Consider the following 23,416-nt stretch of genomic DNA (forward strand, 5'->3'; position numbering starts at 1 on the left):
ACCTTAAGGCCGTCCACCTCCCGGGCTAGTCCAACCTGGAGGCGGACAGGGTCAGCAGACAGGGATCGGACAATTAAGAGTGGCAATTGAATGACCAGGTACTGCTGGAGATCTCCAGCAACCAGAGGTGCCAGCAGTTCGTGTCCTGGCAGGGGCAGGGCCCCGGCTCCCGGGGCAACACATTCCAGATACAGTGGGGCGGCATGACAGCGTATGCCTTCCCTCCCGATCCCCTGGTCCACAGGGTGATCTGCAAGATAAGGAATCTTCTCGCCTCAGCGTCATACTGATAGTTGCAGGGGGGGCCGCGAGACCGTTGTTCTCCGATCTCCTCAGCCTCACGGACATACCACCCATTCACCTTCCAAGGGGGCCAGCTTTTCTGACGCAGCAGGGGGGGCCGGGTCGTCCTCCGTGCTCCACAGAAGTTGGCCCTTGCAGCGTGGTTCCTGAACAGGTCACGCTCACGGACCTGAGCCTCTCGCAGGCAAACCTAGAGCTCATTCAGGGGACCAGGAGCAAAGTTACCTGGAGCCAGTACAAAAGTAAATGGACTAGGTTCTGTCATTGGGCAGGCTATAAAGAGATCGACTCCCTTACGTGCACACTGGATGATGTGCTCTCCTTCTCTGCGCATCTTAAGCTCTCGGGCGCGCAGATGAACACATGCCGCACCTATTTGGCATTCACACTTATGAAAAACACAGTTTCTTTGTTAAAAGAGAGAGTTGCAAGGGAGCAGACGTGTCTCTGGTTTAATCCACAAGCGAATGTTCATGCACAGTGTCGTGCTGAAAAACACATATTAGACCATGCTGGGTCATGCGTTTGCTGCTTCTTAGATGAAAAGAAAAACACTTTTTTTTTTTTTTATAGGTTTTCTCAATTAAGCAAGTGCAAAGTGTTAAAAACAAGCGAAGGGTGATGGACTGTTCTTCGATAGCTTTTTCAATCAATTTTTTCTCTTAGTTTTTTCATTAGAAAAGGGATCCTCAGGGTTGTTTAAATTGGGGATCCATGAACCGAATGCACTGACTCCAGGTAATGTTGTTAAGTTCTTGGGTCAGGTCATTTCATAGCCGACCGGTTTCTGTGGTAAGGGTTGATTACGCCACATTCATCAGGGCTCGAAATGTGGGCCAGTAGGTAAAAGCCCTCTTCATTACTGGTGCAGCATTGTCTGCATTAATAATATACCTCTCCCTGTAAGGATGACAGGAGGGGATAGGGAGAAAGAGGTCACAGTTTAGAACCTATGGTGTGATGATTACATAACATACTGCACAAAAAATCTAAAAATGGAAGGGGAGTCTTACCCTGTCCATGTTGCTCATTTGCGCACAGAGGGATAATGGCGGCCTGGGACCTAGGGGCCAGAAAGGACAGCGTTAATGCCATATGGATTGTGCATATACACAATCGCTTCGGTGCATGTAAGTATCTATTCATTGATTTACATAACCAAAGATCGCAGTTGAATGCTATGCTGGGGCGGCCGCCTATGGTGTGCCCGCTCACATTTGCAAACATAACTCGCGGGCGGGATGCGGTCTAGCACAATCCCGTCTGCGCGCTCATCTCGAAAGAGCAGTCTCCCGATGATCGGGGACAGCGCCTACTGTGTAGGCACAAGAAAATTACCTGCAGCATCAGTCTGGGTCTGGCGAGCCGCGCGCGAGAGAGGTTTTGACGCTCTGGCTCGCCAGATCCTTCTGTTTATAGTTGTCATGGCGCCAGGGTCATGAGTGTTTCCAAAATGGCCGCCCAGAATGGGACACTAGGCCTCCATTTTGAAGTCAGGCTGAATGCCACTGAATGTCCGATGTCTGACAATGCTTGTCAGGCAGGGGCCAAAATTGATGGAGGTGTGTATATGCATGGACTAAGTGTATGCACAGGCACCGATTACCAGAAGCTGGCGGTGCTGGTGGGTGGCATCAAATGGCATACTCATGTTTGGCACCATCCACAATGCATTCGGAGGTGACAGGCAAAAAAAGAGAATGACAGATGAGGATGCATGTAACATCACAGAATGTGTACAAATCAGCAAAGGACTAGAAAGGCACATCTTCATAGGGTGGCTAGGGTTTGCCAGCTCGTTGGTTCGTTCAGGCCAGTCTTGTCAGTTTTTAGACTGAAAATCCAAAGCTACTCTCTTTGGAAGAGGAGGTCATGTATGTTGCCACCCCTGGTGGATACTTTGATTTTCTCAATGATCAACCATGTAAAGTCCGTTGGGTTATGCTTGCGGTCAAGAAAATGTCACCAAAGGAGCAGTGATTTTTGCAGTCCGTATGCATGACCTATTTTCTGCCAGGCGTATTCTAATAGGTCTCATGGTCATGCCCACATAACGTTTCATGCATGGACAAGTGATGACATAGATGACATTACAGCTATTACAGTTCGTCAAGTTCTTTTGTATCCATAGGAAGTGCCATCCAATGTCTATACTGGTTGATCTGGTGGTGTTCGGGCATGAACTGCAGGACCCACAGGGTGTGCGTCCAGTGGCAGGCTTTTGCCCCTACAGGATGTTAGGTCTGGGTTCGATGTCCTTATAAGAGTGCACCAGGGAGTCTCTCAAATTTTTCCGTCTTTTTATGGCGAATCAGGGAGTGTCCAGGCATGAATCGCCAATGTTCAATATAGGCCAAAGTTTTAAAACCTCCTTCTTGATTTTATTAGTCAGAGGAGAAAAACTGAGCACAGCTGTGATTTGTTTGTCTGATTCTTGTTGCTTGGTGTGATGTTCCAGGGTTTGTGCTCTGGGGATGTTCATGGCTCTTTTTCGGGCTTGTCTTACTAGACGTTTCGGATAACCCCTCCATCTCAATTTTGTGGCTAGGGCTGCAGATTGACGGTTGTAATCTGTCAGTTGTGAGCAGTTCCTGCGATAGCGGAGGAACTGTCCAAAAGGTAGATTCTTCTTGAGACTGGCCGGATGGTATTTCTTGTATGTGAGTAATGAATTTCTGTCTGTGGGTTTGTTAAAGACAGTGCTCATGATGGTCTCATTCCTGATTTCCAATGTTAGGTCAAGGAAATGCACTGTACTTTTGCTATGGGATTTGGAGAATCTCAAAAAGGGATTTTGATTGTTGAGCCATATCATGATCCCTTTTTGAGATTCTCCGAATCCCATAGCAAAAGTACAGTGCATTTCCTTGACCTAACATTGGAAATCTGGAATGAGACCATCATGAGCACTGTCTTTAACAAACCCATATACAGAAATTCATTACTCACATACAAGAGCTACCATCCGGCCAGTCTCAAGAAGAATCTACCTTTTGGACAGTTACTCCGCTATCGCAGGAACTGCTCACAACTGACAGATTACAACCGTCAATCTGCAGCCCTAGCCACAAAATTGAGATGGAGGGGTTATCCGAAACGTCTAGTAAGACAAGCCCGAAAAAGAGCTATGAACATCCCCAGAGCACAAACCCTGGAACATCACACCAAGCAACAAGAATCAGACAAACAAATCACAGCTGTGCTCAGTTTTTCTGCTCTAATAAAATCAAGAAGGTTTTAAAACTTTGACCTATATTGAACATTGGCGACTCATGCCTGGACACTCCCAGATTCGCCATAAAAAGACAGAAGAATTTGAGAGATTCCCTGGTGCACTCTTATAAGGACATCGAACCCAGACCTAACACCCTGTGGGGGCAAAAGCCTGCCACTGGACACACACCCTGTGGGTCCTGCAGTGCATGCCCGAACACCACCAGATCAACCAGTATAGACATTGGATGGCACTTCCCATGGATACAAAAGAACTTGACGAACTGTAATAGCTGTAATGTCATCTATGTCATCACTTGTCCATGCATGAAACGTTATGTGGGCATGACCATGAGACCTGTTAGAATATGCTTGGCAGAACATAGGTCATGCATACGGACTGCAAAAATCACTCCTCCTATGGTGACACATTTTCTTGACCGCAAGCATAACCCAACGGACTTTACATGGTCGATCATTGAGAAAATCAAAGTACCCACCAGGGGTGGCAACATACATGACCTCCTCTTCCGAAGGGAGCAGCTTTGGATTTTCCGTCTAAAAACTGACAAGACTGGCCTGAACGAACCAACGAGCTGGCAAACCCTAGCCACCCTATGAAGATGTGCCTTTCTAGTCCTTTGCTGATTTGTACACAGTCTGTGATTTTGCATGCATCCTCTTCTGTCATTCTCTTTTTTTGCCTGTCCCCTCCGAATGCATTGTGGATGGTGCCAAACATGAGTATGCCATTTGATGCCACCCACCAGCACCGCCAGCTTCTGGTAATCGGTGCCTGTGCATACACTTAGTCCATGCATATACACACCTCCATCAATTTTGGCCCCTGCCTGACAAGCATTGCCAGACATCGGACATTCAGCCTGACTTCAAAATGGAGGCCTAGTGTCCCATTCTGGGCAGCCATTTTGGAAACACACTCATGACCCTGGCGCCATGACAACTATAAACAGAAGGATCTGGCGAGCCACAGCGTCGAAACCTCTCGCACAGGGCTCGCCAGACCCAGACTGATGCTGCAGGTAATTTTCTTGTGCCTACACAGTAGGCGCTGTCCCCGATCATCGGGAGACGGCTCTTTCGAGATGAGCGCGCGGACGCGATTGTGCTAGACCACATCCCGCCCGTGAGTTATGTTTGCAATTGTGAGCGGGCACGCCATAGGCGGCCGCCCCAGCATAGCATTCAACTGCGATCTTTGGTTATGTAAATCAATGAATAGATACTTACATGCACCGAAGCGATTGTGTATATGCACAATCCATATGACATTAACGCTGTCCTTTCTAGCCCCTAGATCCCAGGCCGCCATTATCCCTCTGCGCAAATGAGCAACATGGACAGGGTAAGACTCCCCTTCCAATTTTAGATTTTTTGTGCAGTATGTTATGTAATCATCACACAATAGGTTCTAAACTGTGACCTCTTTCTCCCTATCCCCTCCTGTCATCCTTACAGGGAGAGGTATATTATTAATGCAGACAATGCTGCACCAGTAATGAAGAGGGCTTTTACCTACTGGCTCACATTTTGAGCCCTGATGAATGTGGCGTAATCACCCCTTACCACAGAAACCGGACGGCTATGAAATGACCTGACCCAAGAACATAACAACATTACCTATAGTCAGTGCATTTGGTTCATGGATCCCCAATTTAAACAACCCTGAGGATCCCTTTTCTAATGAAAAAACTAAGAGAAAAAATTGATTGAAAATTTCATTGAAAAAGCTATCGAAGAACAGTCCATCACTCTTTCCTTGTTTTTAACACTTTGCACCTGCTTAATAGAGAAAACCTATTAAAAAAATGTTTTTCTTTTCATCTAAGAAGCAGCAAACGCATGACCCAGCATGGTCTAATGTGTGTTTTTCAGCACGACACTGTGCATGAACATTCGCTTGTGGATTAAACCAGAGACATGTCTGCTCCCTTGCAACTCTCTCTTTTAACAAATAAACTGTGTGTTTCGTAAGTGTGAATACTGAACTGGGTAACTCACAGTAGGAAATCCCAAAACGGTCCTCTTTGTTATATATACAGCACCTATTTGGCAGCCATAGGGGCCTGAAGAAATTCCAAGGAGGAGATCTTCTCCTCTTCCAACCTGATAGTCAGAAGACATTTGGCAGGCCTCTCCAGGCTCTGCCCACCCTTCAAGAAACCACACCCTGTGTGGTATCTCAATGTAGTGCTGGGCGCCTCAGCACACAAACCTTTCGAGCCAATGGCATCCACGGACATCAGGCTGGTCACCATTAAGACATCTTTATTAGTAGGCCTCACTTCTGCTCATAGAATCAGCAAGATCCAGGCTCTGGTGGCATCAGAACCGTATGTAAGCTTTCCATTTAAACGAGGAAATAGTCTTATCTATGTTTTTTGCTGACCCTAGGACTAGGCTCAGAGGGTCTTGCAATGTCTTGATGTCAGACGTGCTCTGAAGGTCTATCTGGACAGGACCAAGGGTTGCCGCAAGTCGGACTTTGTTACCTTAGGGGGCTCGGGGGATCAAGGCCTCTATTGCACGGTGGATGGTCTCTGCCATCAAGGAGCCCTACGAGGGGCAGCACAGACCATTGTCAGCCAACATGCACGCCCACACTGTCAGAGCCACTGCCATTGCATTCCAACGGCAGGTACTGTGGCAGGTCATAAGCGGGACAGCCACCTGGGCCACCCAGTCGGCTTTCTGTAAGCATTACTGTTTGGATGCCGGCTCTAAGTCAGACGCGACTGTCGGACATGCAGGTCTAAGGAATCTGTTTTCTTAAGGAGGGTCTCCTCTCTACCTTCTGGCTGCGTTCAGTTGTAATCGCCCATGCAGTATGGAGGAAAGGGGACACAACGTAAGAGTAATTAATACTCACTCACCGTAGTGACTAACGTACTCTGTCCATAGTCCCCTTGATATGATAGGTTATTTATAGCGTGCTTAATACCCAGAGGTTTCTAAGCACGGACCCTGGTAACAAACCTGTGTTGCTCCGTGTCGTCTTGCTTCCAAGGCGAGCACGTTGCCGCTGAGCTATCCTCCTGTGGGAGTCCCCTTGCCTCCATACGTATCACCGCCCTCCCCCCTTAAAAATACTGGTGTCATTAGGCAATGGTAAATATTGACGTGTCAATGGGGACTGACGAGGGGCGCCGGTCGACGGAATCAGCGGAGCGCCCCTGCACGCCTCTAAATTTAAAGTGTAAGTGTTTTTTTTCTGGTGAAAAAGGTTCCGTCTCCCGTCCCTAGTGAGGGACGCCATGCAGTATGTAGGAAAGGGGACTATGAACTAAGAGTATGTTAGTCACTACGGTGAGTAACTATTCATTTTCTAAAGTAAAGTGCTCTTTAGCAGAGTACCCCAAATGTGAAAGTGTATATAACCAGTAATGAATTTATAACTGTACTACTTAACTACATAACGCGCCTGTAGACAAGTGTTTTTAGGCGCGACAAGACAAGGAGGGGGAAACATAGGGAGGACAAAACAACAATCCTACAAGGCCCTGTATCATTCAGAACGTGCAGGGAAGTGGAAGGGGAAGAAGTGCCAATGGGGCGGGGGGGTTAGGGGGGTGCAGGTAAAGGAAGAGTGCAGCCAACGTGTGGCTAAGTGCAGGTAATTCAAAAAGTGCTGCCAACGAGTGGCTCATAAGTGCAGAGAGAAGGGACTGTAGGGTTGCAGATACAGAACACAAGTGCTAGGCGAGCCGTGAGGCAGTGCAACTGGACATGCAGGAGTCTGGGCCCATATTCAGAAGGTAGCCAGGTGACAGTGCTTGGAGCAGTCGGGACATCAGCAGGGGAGAGGAAGAGGGAAAGCGGAAGCGAAGAGGAAGGTTTTTAGTTGCGATTTTAAAATGCTAAGAGTTTGTCCACAAACTAAATAATTGCATTTTTATACATTCTGCCTAACATGAAGAGTGCTTTGTGTTCTTAACTGAACGATTCTCCACTCTCTCACACTCTCATCAGTCTAAGAATTGCTGCTCAGTCACACTACCTAGTACTGTGAAATCTTCTCTTTTTAAGTAAAGTAGATTAATCATTGGTCATGAAACCCCTGTCGATAGATTTTCCTGGGATTTAAGTGATTGATAATTGGAAAGGATTGCTTTTAAAACCACTCTAAAGACTTTAGCGAAAACATGCTGGAGTTGCTGCCTTAGGCCATTTGTTAAATGAATGGAATCTTGAACTCCTCCCTCTTCAAATAACCCTTCCTCCCACTTGAGCCGGTCTCACCTCACTTCTGAGATGGTATTGGTCCTTGGATATTCTTGAGGCAAATGCTTCTATGGCTATTTTATTAGGATAGGGTTCTCCATTCTGTCATCGCCCTCTTGGTGTGTGAATCAAACCAGCTAAAATGTTCTGAATGCAGGGTTATTTAGGAACATTCTGTGCCATGTTTGAACTGTGTATTTTTTCTTTGATTTTTCTAGTACATCTATTTGAAAATGACTGCAATCCTGTTCCCTACGTCTGACTTTTGGCATCCAGTTGTAACTCCTACACTGACATATTTGAGTCAGTTACTCATCAAGGTATGTAAAATAGTTTATAGCAGTATATCAAATAATGTTATTTGTGTTAGGATTACTTAAAACACCACAGCAAGGATTTATTTTGTGTGACAAACCTTACACAACATACATAACACATAACCCAATTTAAAATGCACAAAAACGTATGAATCCCGTTTGCCAGTTTGTTAAAAGAAACTGAATTTAATACGAATTGGATATCTACTCGCATTTCCCACATACCTAAAAAGTACAGATTAAAAGCACATAATTCTATTTCATATTTTTTCAATAAAATCAATTCTTATTCACATCCCCAAAAATATCCTGAATTAAGACCCAAAAATCTACAAATCTCCCAGATGTATTTACACTGATCTTAGAACTGTGGACACTGAATAAAAAGATGCTTAAGGGAGTGTTTGTGCCCAGCCATATTGTGCAGTATTGAAAGCTTATCTATAATGGATCTGTCATGGGTTGCGAAGTTGGAAAACCGCATTGGATCTTTCATGGATTCACATGCTGTGAATATTCCCTGTTGTCAGGCTGGGAACCTCGGTCATTTTTAACTTGGTGTTTTCCTATGGAAAACTTTGACGTCCTTTTTGGGTGCTTTAGCCACCACCAATAGGACGTAGGGTATAAATAGCCCCGCACCTGCGGCCTCCCTTCAGATTTCAACCGTCTCCAAAGTGTTGGGTTTACCTCGTGTTCATTGTAATTTCTACACGTGTGGTGCGATTGGTGAAAATGTCTTCAGGAAAATCATTGTTCCGGCCCTGTGCAGCCTGCGGCCTGCGGAAAGTGTATGAGGGGGATGGGCATATGGACTGCCTTTATTGCCTCTACACTCATTCGGCCAAATCCTGTGAGATCTGTAAGGCGTTCTCTCAAAAGACGCTTAAAGACCGTAATCGGCGGTTGGTGTGCTGGCTAAACGAAGGTACTTATCCTTCCTCGGAAGTGGGCTCGGTGCGCAGCTTGACATCAGAGAGACCGGCCCACGCGGCAGATCGCCAGTCAGCATCAGCGGAGCCTCCGGCTAAAAAGTCCCGGCCTGTCCCAGTGGTCGGTGAGAGTGATCACCCCTTGTCAGGTAAACACCTGTCTGAAGGAAAGTCTTCGGCCAAATATGGTCGCTTGGACCAGTCACAAGGATTTGGAAGTAGGCCTGAGAAGGAGTCTCAGGGGAAGGCCAAGACAGATTCTTCGTTGAGACGCTCCTCTTCAGGGGACCTTCACAAGTCCTCCTCCAGTAGGGAGTCGTCAAAGCATCGGTCCAGTGGGACCAAGTAGGCGGGATCGCCTGGACTATCTGCTCCCCAAGCTGCAGTTCCTACTACGTTGTTGTCGACGGGAGTCCCGTTGTCGACAAGTCTGTTGTCAACTGCAACACCGTAGTCGACTGTGATGTCTACAGCTCGGGTCGGGGAAAAAGATCTGATACTGTCGTCGAGCAGTCTGTTACCAACAAAGGAAGCGTGGCAGGCTTCGGCATTTGACTCTCGTCTACCAGACACGATTCTGCAGCAAGACACTGCATCGGAAGCGGAGGACGAGGGGGATCCAGTGGCGGATCAGTCTGCCCTGGGCCTGCAGTGTGTTGGTCCAGCGACATCGGGGGTGGGAGTTGGTCCACCCAGTTTCCCTTTAATTAACCTGCAGGCGATGCTATCTCTCCAGGTGCTGTCCACGTTACAATCTCTGTTGGGCCAACTGGACTCCAGATTACCTCCTCTAAACGTGGCTCCGGCGGGGCCTACCGTCGACGCGGCAGGTGTCCCTCCGCAGCCTGTGGCTTCAGCTGAATTAGCTTCACCCCTACAAGTGCCAGAAGATCGGCCACGATCCCACCCTGAGGAGGGTGAGCTACCAGATTCCGAATTTGACCGTGGGCCTAGAGAGACTGACTGCTGGCTAGTCACCATCGAGAGACCCGGCGTGGGATTGGGATGTTGAATTGGAACCACCTCGTAGTCCGGCACAGCCTCCCCCCCCACCCCCCGACGATGTGGGGGCATTTCATGCAATGCTGGCTAAGGCGACCACATGGGCAAGAGACGGAAAGTGGTGTTCTCCATACCAATCCTTGACCACGTGTGGTAGGGAGGGCCTACGTACAATGCACAATGCAACACCCCTTCTCGGAACCAGCTATCAAAGGAAGGCTGGAGAAGAAGTTTAAGGCCCCGGAATCGGCACCAAAGTGCTTGGTTTCACAGCCTACTCCTGAGTCAGTGGTTTCAGCGGCGGCAAGCCGAAAAGCCAGGAGTCAGCACAAATGTACCACCCCTCCTGATAATGAGGCCAGGAGACAAGATGCCTTTGGTAAGAAGGTTTTGACCGTGGGAGCGATGACGGTGAAGGCAGCCAATTCTCTAGCGATCATGGCTCACTACGATCGTGAGATGTGGCATTGGTTGGCTCCTCTGCTGGAACACCTAGCGGAGGAACAGCGAAAACCGGCTATGATGTTGGTGCGCGAAGGAGAGGAGGCGTCAAATCATAGTATAAACATTGCGGTGGACCTGGCGGAATCTGGTTTTAAACAGATCAATAACGGCGTGGTTCTGCGTCGACAGGCATGGCTTAAGTGCACAGACTTTCTGCCAGAGGTGCGCTACAAAGTGCTGGATATGCCTTGTGAGGAGGAGCAGTTGTTTGGGGAGAAAATCGATGAGACCCTTAAGGGTATGAAAGAGGACTCTGAGACTGCCAAGTCGTTACGAGCCTTGCAGAGTGGGCGCTTGTTTCATCCCTTCCGTCCCTTTCGTGGGACTTCGGGAAATACCCGATTTGCTACCCCCAGAGATCGAGGCTACGGGCGACTAGGCTACTCCGCTCAGGGATATAGGACGGCATAGTCCACGCAGAAGAGTAGAGACTTTCAGGCATCCAGGAGAAGAACGGGTCAAGCCCCTTCATCCAGAGGCAGGCAGGCTAAACCACAGCAATGACTATCAAGCGAAAAGCCTGCTGGGGGTCAGGGTGACGCTACATGTGAACGAGTGGTGCAAGATCACGACAGACCGTTGGGTGTTGGACACAGTGCACATGGGACACTCCCTGGAGTTCAAGTGTTCACCTAACCCCATTGCTCCAGTGTATACTGTACAGCCCTACGTTCACATTCTTCAACAAGAGGTGTTGCTTATGCTGCAGAAAGTTGCTATAGAATTGGTTCCGGTAGTCGAGAGGCGCCAGGGGGTCTACTCCCAGTACTTTGTGGTAAAGAAACCCAATGGCAAGTGGCGGCCCTTACTAGATCTTTGAGCATTGAACAAGACTCTGCAACGCCTGAAGTTCAAGATGCTCACATTTCAGGAGGTCGTGCGGTCTGTGCAGCGGGGCGAGTTTCTGGCCTCGTTGGATCTGCAGGATGCATATTTTCATATCCCTATGCGTCGGTGACACCGAAAATTCCTATGTTTTGTCATAGGAGAAGATCACTACCAGTTTCGAGTACTTCCGTTCGGTTTAAAGTCTTCCCCCAGGATGTTTAGAAATGTCTGCCGCCGGTGGCGGCCTGGCTCCGAAGAGAAGGTCATCATGTGTACCCATACCTGGACGACTGGCTGGTTCGTGGATCGTCTTCGGGGGAGGTGCAGGAAAGTCTTGGCACTACCATACAGCTGTTGCAACGACTAGGCTTTGCTGTGAACTTCGAGAAGTCCTCTCTGTCGCCCTCCAAGGACTTGGTTTTTCTGGGGGCACAGTTTCAAACTCAACTGGCGCTTGTGAGGCCATCAGAAGAAAGGGTTTGGAAGCTGAAACGGAAAGCAGCAGAGTGGAAAATCAGTACAAGGGTGTCAGTCCGAACATACATGTCGCTGATAGGAGCCATGGCGTCTTGCATCCCACTGGTGAAAAACGGTCATCTCTTCATGAGGCCGGTACAGGGATTCCTCGCCGACCGATGGACACAGAGTCGGGGACTGTGGTCCCACAAGGTGGTGATCAACGGCGAGCTGGTGGCAGTGCTCAGACAACTTGGTTCGGGGCATGCCTTTGCTGGAACCGGAATTTCACTTCACAATAGTGACGGATGCCTCTCAGACGGGGTGGGGAGCATGTCTCGGAGACTCGCAGGTCCACGGCCTGTGGTCTCAGGTGGAATCCCGTTTTTACATCAATGTGCTAGAACTAAGCCCAGTGCATTGGGCCCTAAAATCGTTCCTGCTGCGCATACGCGGGTCGGTGGTGAGGGTGTTGACGGACAATACCACCACAATGTTTTATCTCGGGAAACAGGGGAGCATGCATTCCAGAGTGCTGTCGAAGGAAGCACAGGTACTCTGGCATTGGGCTCTATTGTACGACATCAACATCGTGGCCTTTCATCTACCAGGAGTGTTGAATGTACAAGCGGATGCTCTCAGCAGAGAGATGAGTCAACTAAACGAGTGGCAGCTGAAGAATCGGCAGGTGTCCATGCTCTTCCGAAGGTGGGGCCGTCCTTCAGTGGACCTCTTCGCGACGGGGGACAACAAGCAGTGCAAGGAGTTTGCCAGCAGGTTGCCTCCTCCCGAGTCTCTAGGGGATGCATTCTCATTCCCGTGGACGGACCGGTTTGCTTACGCTTTTCCTCAGTTTCCACTCATTCGACTGACAATCCAGCGGATTCGGAGATACCCATGTCGTGTGATTCTGGTGACCCCATTCTGTGCCAGACAACCATGGTTCTCGGATCTCGTTCATCTGTCGGTGTCGGAGCAGATTCGGTTGGCGGTGACGCCAGACCTGTTGTCTCAATCTCGATCCGGGCTCTCTCAGCCTGACGGCCTGGCTCCTGATTTCTCAGAGTTTGGACTCCTAGACCTTCCTAGTGACTGTCGGCGTATTCTAGGAGCAGCAAGAGCTCCTTCCACAAATGCCTCTTATGCAAGCAAATGGAAAAGGTTTTGTGTGTGGTGTAAGGATCAACATGGAGTGGACCCTTTTAACATTTCGCCGGAGCAGGTTTTGCCATATCTGTTGCAGTTAGCAAAAAAGGGCATCGCAATCTCCTCTATAAAGGTATACTTGGCGGCAATCTCTAGATTCACTTGGAAACGGCATGCAATGCCTCTGTTTAGTGATGGTCTTATCAAGCATTTCTTAAATGGACTGCTTCGAATTTTTCTGCCAGTCGAAGTTCCCTCCAGAGTGGAGCCTTAATGTGGTTCTGTCGGGTCTGATTAAGCCTCAGTTTGAGCCAATGTCGTGAATTAATTGCAATTTTTTGTCTTGGAAAGTTGCTTTTCTAGTGACCATTACTACGGCCAGAAGAATATCGGAGTTGCAAGCTTTAGTGGTGGACCCTCCATATTTGAGGTTCTTCAAGGATAAGGTGGTGTTGGCTACTAATCTGCACTTTATCCCCAAGGTACCAACGACTTTTCATAAACTCTCGTCTATTAAGTTGCCATCGTTGTTTGCTTCAGCCTCCACGCCTGCAGAGCGGTTTTTGCATTCGCTGGATGTGAGAAGAGCGTTGAAGTTCTATTTGAATCGTACACAGGACTTCAGACTGTCTAAGCAGCTGTTTGTAGCTTATGGACCTTCCATCAGAGGACGAGCGATCTTCAAACAAAGCTTGTCCCGTTGGGTTTCGTCTGCTATCTCACTCTGCCACGCAAAGGCAGGAAACCTTTGCAGAAGATCCCGAGGGCACACTCGACAAGGTCTACAGTGTCGTCGGCGGCATTGTGGTCAGGTGTTCCGTTGGCGGACATCTGCCAAGCAACCTCCTGGGCGGTGCCGCATACCTTTACTCGACAAGGCAGCATGGTGAGGATGTGCAGGTGGGACGGGTGGTCCTACAACGCCTGTTTCAATAAGATCAGCCCTGCAGCTTCGGGATATTTGTTTAAACTTGATCACTGAATGGGTTTGTTGTCTCATGTAGGGGATTGTTTCTATATTGGTTTGCATTTGCACTCCGCCATGTATGATGGATACTGTTATCTAATCTATTCACAGCATGTGAATCTATGAAAGATCCAATGCCGGAGAAGGGAGTAGTTTCTTACATGTAACTCCATTTCTCCAGCGTTGGTATCTTTCATGGATTCAGATGCGCCCGCCGACTGCCCCTGCATGCAAACCTGAATTCGGTTGCCTCCACTTTGGAGGTTAAAATGTGAAGGGAAGCCGCGGGGGCGGGGCTATTTATACCCTACATCCTATTGGTGGTGGCTAAAGCACCCAAAAAGGGTGTCCAGTCAATTGGTCGAAAAAAAACTGGTCGACTGCAATTTGGTCGACGCAATTTGGTCGAAAACCAAATGGTCGAATTTTTTTTTATATATATATTTATTTTTCGGGTTTTCGTTTAGTAAAAAAAGGGGTTTTTAGAGAAAAAAAGGGGGTTGGGGGGTCCCCCCCAAAAAAAAGGGTTAAAATAAAAAAAAAAAAAGAATTCGACCATTTGGTTTTCGACCAAATTGGTTCGACCATTTGTCTGGTCGACCAATTTTTTTCGACCAAATGTCTGGCAACCCCCAAAAAGGACATCGATAGGACACTGAAGGGTCAAAGATTTCCATAGGAAAAAGCTAATTTAAAATTAACCGAGGTTTCCAGCCTGACGACAGGGAATATTCACAGCATGTGAATCCATGAAAGATACCAACGCTGGAGAAATGGAGTTACAGGTAAGAAACTACTCCCTTATGGAAAAGGATTCTTGATTTACCATCTTGTATTCCCATCGAGGTACTGCGACTTGAACTTGGTAGCAATGGTAATGAAAAGATGGGTGTCTCCTTTCTGTTAAATATCTTACAGATCCCGTTTGTCCATTGTTAGGTCCATTGTTAGGTCTACTGCGACAGGGAATGTAAATGAAGACTGTCTCAGATTACATGAACCCAGTATTAGAGCGGTTTAAAACCATTTACTGGTGCCCTGATTGGGACTTATGTTATTTTGAGCTGAAAAAGGTATTTGAACGAAAAGGTGGAACTATGAGATTGGATTAACAATTTTAACCATCTGGCAAAATAAATATCTTGTATCCATGTACCCGAGATGCTATATACACACATCTGGGAAGCCTCAATTATACCGGAGACTTTGTCCCTCTAAAAACCTACGTAGGTTCATTCTTCTGTTGCATACACGTCGACCCCCTGTGCTAGCTGTAACTGGACCTGCACTGAAAATAATAATGGAAAATAGGATCTATTGTAGCTGTAAAATTCCGGAAAATATTGAAACAGTGAAGCATTTGTTAACAGAATGACAAATATTGGGTGCTGTGAAGGCATCATGAAGAAAACGCAGACAACTGAATAGGATTTTAGTAGAAACTTTTATTAACTAAAAGTAGGGGGTTGGAAGAAGGCCTAACCTGCGCTCAACTAAGGTGGGATTTCCCTACCTAACTAAAACTGATAGTCTGTGTCAGGAAGTCCAAAGTAAATGTCTGTCTGTGTCCAAAACCTCTACTTGCCCTAACACCCAATTGTATACCAATGTGTAGGGATGTCAGCATCAAATAAGAAGTGGTCAAATGAAGGTTCAGAACTTCATCCAACTCTTTTTAATATTTTAGTGTATCGTTCATTTATAACGTGATTTTAATACCAGTGAGTGGCTTCTAAACGCATTATTGTGATTCAAACCTGTGTTGTGCCGCGTTGTTGCTTCCAAGACAAACGCATTGCCCCTCAGCTATCCTTCCTCTTGGATGGAAAAGGGATTTTCCTTCCCCAAGGTTCAAACAGCTTACTTTACAACAGAGGGGTTCTCTTCCTCAAGTCTTCAAGTCTTTTAAAGTTCCTAAATAACACAATTTCTCAGGATATTCAATGTTCCAAAATAAAACAGATCCTTGGGACAATTCCCAGTAGTTCAGTTTGGTTACCTTTCACCAGTTCATCAAGTTCAGTTCCTTACTTTTAATTCACAAAGGTTTTTCTGTATTCAATCACCAAGTGGCTTGTCCTTAGGTGGGTGTATTCGGTCTAGGCACAGTTGTTGACCACATGGTCCACCCATCACGGGTCATGCAACCGACCCACCTTAATTTTCCTTTTGGTTGACATTTTTAACACTTAAGTAATAATGAAAGAAAGGCCTAACTATCACGACAGGGATTTTCCCTACATAACAAAAGTAGACTATGGGTGCTCGCCCATTGCAAAAAATGCAAAGAAAATGTCGTCTGTCCAAAACCTACTTCTAACTGACCCTACTGCTATAACTAATAACACCAACTTGTTCATCTTCCAGTAACTTCCCCTTGGCTGGACTGCCTGGGCTCTTCTCAGGGTTATTCCTTGAAAACAAAGTTCTAGTAGTTCCAAAAGTGGATAAAAGTTAATAAAGAAGGTTTCTCCAGTTTATTTTTCCCTTTTATAAGACACTGTTGCTCTTGATATAGGTTAACTGGTTTAGCTGCTTTGGGGTTCTGGATGCTTAGTGTCTCCTTTTTACTCCTCTTTTTCTGGCATTCTATCTTTTAGTCTTTTTATCACTTTAATTCCTCCAGATTCGTTGTGTTTCACACTGCCCCTAATGGGGTGTTTTTGACCCTCCTTAATGTACTATGTACAGCAACTTCTGTGGCCCTCCAAAGGCTTATACTTGGGGTTTCTCAGGTTCCCATAAATGACCATAGCGTTTCCTTTGGTTCACTTTCTTACTGTTTCCGATAAACGGTCTTCTTGGACTATTATAGATAATGCTCTTATACATTCTCACACGGTTTGTACTTCAGCTTTTCTGATGCTCTCCTAAGCGGCTTTCACATTCAAATCAACCAGTCTCTCAATGTCTCTCAAAGGGTGCTGTTGGCCCCTTCCCGTCTTTGTAAAACAACTCTCAAGTTCTCTCCCCAAGACCTATACTTCGGGTTTCTCAGATTCACGTCATCCGCATTCTACTCAAATGTTTCTGATAGGGCATTGCCAAACCTCTTCAATCTTTATCAAACAACTGTGGTGGGCTTCCCCAATGTCTCTTTTCAGTGTCTCTCATAAAGCACTGTCGAGTCCCTCCTAACATTTTTTCCTCCAGTCTTTTTATCCTTTTACATTTGTTCCATCATATTGTCCCCCAACACCCCTCTCTGCAATATAACCGAACCACCACCCCACACCCCACCTAAGATATATACAAAACAAACTAGTAACCCACAGCTTGTAATTCAAATCAACCAGGTGTACCTCCCCTTCTCCAGCATGGGGTCTGGCATGGATTCACATGCTCATGAATATTCCCCGTCGTCAGGCTGGGAATCCTCGGTAAAGAAAAAACCAGTATCAGTTTCGTTTCTGATCTGTCTTTCGTAGTAGTAACCAATCACTGATCTCTGCGTCATACTGACCACAGCCAATGACTGCCCTCTACCTAAGCCCCGCCTCTGGCAGCCATCTTCAGATTTTTACCGCACGTTCAAGTGTTGGGATCCTCGTGCTATTGCTCTCGAGCGTTAGTGCTTTTTTCGCGCTTTTTCAGAGGAAAATGTTCTCTCTTTCGGTCAAAAGGGCCTCAAGCTCCACCGTTTCTTCATCCGATCAACGGGGACCCGTGTTGGATTCTTCTACGCCCCTCAAGGGTGAAGATTTCGTCGAGCCACGCTTTTGGGGGATTCCAGAAGTTTCTCAGGCCCATCTCGGACATGGCCCAGGAAAAGGGAAGCTCGACGCCCGGAAAGCTGTTCAGGATCTGCCCTGGATGCCAGCTTCAGAATGTCTTTAAGGAGAACGAACACTCCCTTTGCCTTTACTGCCTACATGAGGACAAGACGCACGTGGAGAAGGACTGTGCGTTTTGCGGCAATTTGTCGGAGCGGACCATGAAGGACCGCCATCAACGTCTCGCCAACTGGCTGGAAGGAAAGAGCCCGTCAGGCAAGAAGAAGAAGTCCGAGCGGTCTTCTAAGACCTTTGAGGGCGCCCCGGCGACGGGGGTCCAACAGAAGGCCAAGCACCGTGAATTCGCTGGCACCGGGAGCGCCGAACGGTCGGGCTCTACGGGCGCCAGGCAGGGCGCATCCTCCCCGGCGCCATCAACCACGAGCCAACGCTCTGGCTCGGGTAAGAGGAAGGCCGAGCACCCGGCGAAGCTCCTGGAGAGACCCCGGTCGAGCTCGAAGGCCCCATCGGAGGGGGAGCGAGGCGGTGACCCTCCCCCCAAGGAGAAGGCGGTGAGCGCACCTAAGGTGATGAAAGCCTTGATCCATCCGGCCAAGGCCTCTATCGAGACAGTCGCGGCGGCCCTGGCTCAGCCTGTGGAGGCTACACCAGTGGTGGCGACCTCGGGGCCCAGAGTCTCCCTGCCACCGCGGAGGGAGTCCTCTTTCATGCCCATCGACAGGACCCCCGTGAAACCTCCGACGGAGAAGAAAAAGGGGGGGCAGGAGGTCGTCGTGGATTCGGCCTCAACCTCTGAGGAGGAGCTGATCGAAGTCTTAAGCCACGGCGTTGGCGTGGAAGAAGACCAGCCCGTCGGGAGGGACCCCGACATAGGAGACGATGAGAATGTCGAGGGTGCCGACGGGGCTCCTGACCGCCCGTCGGACTCTCCTCAACCAGTGCCGCAAGACAACTGGGCGGCCATTTTGTTGGCTATACAGTCCTTATGCTCGGAGATAAGGACGAGACTACCGTTACCACCAACGGAGGAACCGCTCCCGACGGGGGACCCGGAGCCAGGCCCTTCTGGGAGCCCTCCCCCTAAGAGAAGGATTCATCCTCCACCTCCTTTTCGGCCATCGCGCCCTGTTCAGCCCTCCTCCCCGTCCACGACACGTGGGGATGATACGGGGACTGACACAGCCGCGACGGGTACAGACGACGAGGTTTACGACGAGGATCTCCCGTCGTCACCTCCCACCCGGGCTTCACCGCCCGACGAGATTGGATTGTTTCACTCCATGATCGCCAGGGCATCCGAGCTTTTCCAGCTCTGCCCGGAAGAGAAGAAGGAAGGTTTCCTTTATCAACGGCGCGAGGCCAAGAGGAAGACGGTCCTCGCTGTACCTCTACTAGACGATATTTGGGATGAGGGCCTCGCCCTCCTCAAGAACCCATCCACGACGCCGGCTAGAAGGGATCGGTACGAGAAGAAGTACCAGGTCCCGGACGCGGCCCCCTTGTGCCTTCGGGCACAGCCGACCCCTGACTCGGTCGTCTCCGCGGCGGCCAGGAAGAAAGCGGGGGGGGGGGGCGCGGCCTCTACGTCGACCTCCCCGCCGGACGGCGAGGGAAAGAAATTAGACACTATGGGACGCAGAGTCATCTCGTCGGCAGCGATGACGATTAAGGCGGCCAACGCCTTGGCTATCGTAGCCCGCTATGACAGGGAGTTGTGGTACAAACTGGCCCCCCTGCTGGACTTCCTACCAGACGATAAGAGGGCGGAAGCCCTAGAGATCTTGCAGGAAGGAGAGGTGGCGTCGGACCACGCCATTACGATTGCGACGGACATCGCTGACACTGGATTTCGCCAGTTGGGCAACGGCGTGTGCCTTAGGCGGCGTGGATGGCTCAAGGCTACTGACTTCCGTCAGGACGTGCAGACCAGAGTCTTGGACATGCCGTTCGACGGAAACAACCTGTTTGGGAAAACAGTGGACGATTCCCTTCAAGCCATCAAGGCGGACACGGAGACGGCCCGGGCTCTTGGGGTTCTCCAGCAGCGGCGGCCGCCCTTTCGGAGCGGCAGAGGCAAATAGGGTGCCTCCAAAGGTTCCAGCGGCGGATTTTCCACCTACCGTCAAGCGGCCTGTTCGTCGTCACAGGAAGCTTACAGGGGACGAGGCAAGTCAGGCGGACCCCGCCGTCGTCGCCAAGGAGGACAAGGTGGCAAAGCCTCGTCGAAGCAGGACTGAACCGGCCGTGGGGTCGGGCCCCCACCGAAGCACCCCGGTGGGAGGCCGGCTGGCGAGCTTCGTCAGCGTGTGGGAGTCCATCTCCACAGACCATTGGGTGCTGGATGCCCTAGCTCAGGGTCACGCGCTCGAGTTTCTAAAGAAGTGCCCACGCGTTCCCCCTGTGGCCAGGAAAGAACATCACGTCCCTCAACTTCTCTTGGAGGTAAAGGCGATGCTGAAGAAGGGCGCCATCAAGCTCGTCCCAAAGAGGCTTCGGGGCTCCGGAGTTTACTCAAGATACTTCCTCGTGAAGAAGACGGGAGGATGGCATCCCATCCTGGACCTACGACGACTGAACAAATTCATCACGGCACAGAAGTTCCGGATGGTCACCCTCCAACACGTCCTGGGTCAACTGGAGGAGGGCGATTTCCTGTCGTCGTTGGATTTGGAGGATGCCTACTTCCATATTCCCATCCTAAAGGGACACCGAAAGTTTCTCAGGTTCGTGGTCCAAGGGCGTCACTATCAGTTCAAAGCCCTTCCCTTCGGATTGAGGTCGGCACCCAGGGTGTTCACCAAGTGCCTCGCACCGGTGGCGGCGCAGCTGCGCCGAGAGGGGATCCACGTCTACCCCTACCTGGACGACTGGCTCATCCGAGCAAAGACGAATGAGCTCGCCGTGGAGCACACGGCAAGGACCGTCCAACTGCTCACGGACCTGGGATTCTCCATAAACTACGCCAAGTCCTACCTGGTGCCCGCGCAAGACGCACTGCTTCTGGGAGCGAAGCTCGACACAGTGTCGCTTCTGGCCTCTCCGTCAGAGGAAAGGACGAGGGCCATCTTGGGCAAGGTGCAGCGGATTCTGGCTGCGGACGCGGCCAGGGTGAGGTCCATCAAGTCCCTCCTCGGTATGATGTCTTCTTGCATTTATCTCATCCGCCTGTGCAGGCTCCGGATGCGCCCGTTGCAGGAGTTCCTGGACGCGCGTTGGATCCAGATGACGGGCAGCTTCGAGGAGAGGATCACACTCGACGAGAGTTTCCGACAAGCGATCCGGTGGTGGGGCACCCGCGCGTATCTGACGGCTGGCATGGACTTCCAGACCCCCGGCCACCAGGAGACAGTGACCACGGATGCCTCCCTGGAAGGGTGGGGAGCGCACACCGAAAACCTGCACGCAAGAGGCCTTTGGCTTCCGACGGAGAAGTCCCTCCATATCAACGTCCTGGAGCTCCGTGCAGTGTTTTGGGCCCTCAGGTCCTGTCTTCCGTCCCTCAAGGGCAAGGTGGTGAGGATCTTCACCGACAACACCACCACAATGTTCTACATCAGGAAGCAGGGCGGGACCAAATCCCCAGCCCTGTCCAAGGAGGCACAGGATCTGTGGCATTGGGCCGTCGCCCAAGGGATGTTTCTGGTGCCGTTTCATCTGGCAGGGATAAAAAACCATCGCCGACTCGCTCAGCAGAGAGCTGCGCTCGTGCCACGAGTGGGAACTACGACAGGATCTAGTGGACCGCCTCTTCCGACGGTAGGGCACACCCCAGATCGATCTGTTCGCGACGGCGACGAACTCCAAGTGCCGGAGATTCGCCAGCAGGTTTCCCCAGCCGAGGAGCATGGGCGATGCTTTCTCGTTCCCCTGGGAGGGCCTGTTTCAATACGCGTTCCCTCCATTGCCATTGCTGATCCGGCTCATCAACCAGCTCAAGAGGTCACGGTGTAGGATGATCCTCGTCGCACCTGCGTGGCCGAGGCAGATATGGTTCCCGGACCTTCTGGACTTGTCAGCGTCCCCGTCAATCAAGCTGCCAGTGGACGCAGATCTTCTCTCCAGGGAAGGAGGCGCCATCCTCCATCACGACCCGAAGTCGCTGAACTTGCAGGCCTGGCTCCTGCAGCGTTAGAGTTTGGAGGATACGACATACCGGCCGACTGCAGAGAGGTTCTTGCAAAGGCCAGGACGTCCTCAACTCTTAAATGCTATGGACACAAATGGAAGAGGTTCTCTGTCTGGTGCCACGCACAGAAGATTAACCCTCTACGGATTACGGCTCCCCAGGTACTGCCGTACCTTCTGACGCTGGCCAAGGCTGGACTGGCGCACGCGTCCATCAAGATTCATCTTGCTGCGATCTCCCGATACACCAGAACCACGGGGCGGACGTCTTTGTGGTCTCATCGTCTGGTGAAAGAATTCATGAAGGGACTGTTCAGATCGTTCCCGCCGGTGAAGGCTCCGGCCCCGGCGTGGGAGCTCAACGTGGTGCTGACCAAGCTCATGGGACCTCCGTTCGAGCCTCTGCACTCGGCTCCGTTGAAGTTCTTGTCGTGGAAAACAGCGTTTCTTTTGGCCATCACCTCCGCACGAAAGTGGGAGAGATCCAGGCCCTTTCCTGCAAGCCCCCGTACTTGACTTTTCGACACGAGGGTAGTGCTCAGGACGCACCCCTCCTTCATGCCCAAGGTGCCGTCGGACTTCCACCTCAACGAACCCTTGGTGTTGCCTGTTTTCTTCCCGTCGCCTTCGTCGCCGGCCGAAAGGACTTTGCACTCGCTGGATGTGGCTAGAGCGCTGAAGTTCTACGTGGACCGCACGAAGAGTTTTCGGAAGACGTCACAACTTTTTGTGAACTTTGGACCTGTCAATCAGGGGAAGGCTCTCTCAAAGGCCTCCATTTCCAGGTGGCTCTCCGGCTGTATCATGTACTGTCATCGGTTGGCAAACCGACCGGAGCCTGGCCGTCCGAGAGCCCATTCCACCAGAGCGATCGCAGCTACCACGGCGTTCCTATCTGGTGTGCCCTTGCTGGACATCTGCAGGGCTGCTACGTGGAGGTCGACGCACACCTTCACGAAATTCTACTGCGTCGATCGGGATTCCAGGGAGGGAGTCCAGGGTCGGCCAAGCAGTGCTGCGCAACCTGTTCGCCTAAGGTGAGCCTGGTGAGGAGGTAAGAATTGCTTAATGTTGAGTTTGATGTGATGCTTAATGTTGAGCCTTTGCCACCTCCCGTGGTTGTGCATGTGTGTACTGCTATGTATTCTTTATTCATGAGCATGTGAATCCATGCCAGACCCCATGCTGGAGAAGGAACAAGTTACTTACCTGTAACTGTTGTTCTCCAGCATGGGTCTGGCATGGATTCACATGCGAACCCTCCCGCCTACCCCTCTGCGGCTCTTCACTTGGTCATACTGCCACTTCACGTGCTACCAAATCTGAAGATGGCTGCCAGAGGCGGGGCTTAGGTAGAGGGCAGTCATTGGCTGTGGTCAGTATGACGCAGAGATCAGTGATTGGTTACTACTACGAAAGACAGATCAGAAACAAAACTGATACTGGTTTTTTCTTTACCGAGGATTCCCAGCCTGACGACGGGGAATATTCATGAGCATGTGAATCCATGCCAGACCCATGCTGGAGAACAACAGTTACAGGTAAGTAACTTGTTCCTTATCCCCACACGTCCTGCCTTCCACTCCCTCCAACCATCTCCTCCATAATCTTACCACCATCCTTCCTGCCACCCCTGACCAGGGGGTC

The 23,416-nt window shown here is 50.0% G+C and overlaps 1 protein-coding gene across 1 annotated transcript in view; it reads left to right on the top strand.

Annotated features, from left to right (window-relative positions):
* The window catches only part of NOP14 (NOP14 nucleolar protein), a 423,446-nt gene that overhangs the window by 365,812 nt on the left and 34,218 nt on the right, over window positions 1–23,416 (top strand). Inside the window, exon 12 of the mRNA XM_069632061.1 lies at window positions 7,977–8,078. Coding sequence (XP_069488162.1) covers window positions 7,977–8,078 — 102 coding nt within the window. The remainder of the gene's footprint in view (window positions 1–7,976; window positions 8,079–23,416) is intronic.

The sequence above is a fragment of the Ambystoma mexicanum genome, chromosome 6q, assembly GCF_040938575.1.
Source record: "Ambystoma mexicanum isolate Mex_15411 chromosome 6q, UKY_AmexF1_1, whole genome shotgun sequence".
Lineage (NCBI taxonomy): Eukaryota > Metazoa > Chordata > Amphibia > Caudata > Ambystomatidae > Ambystoma > Ambystoma mexicanum.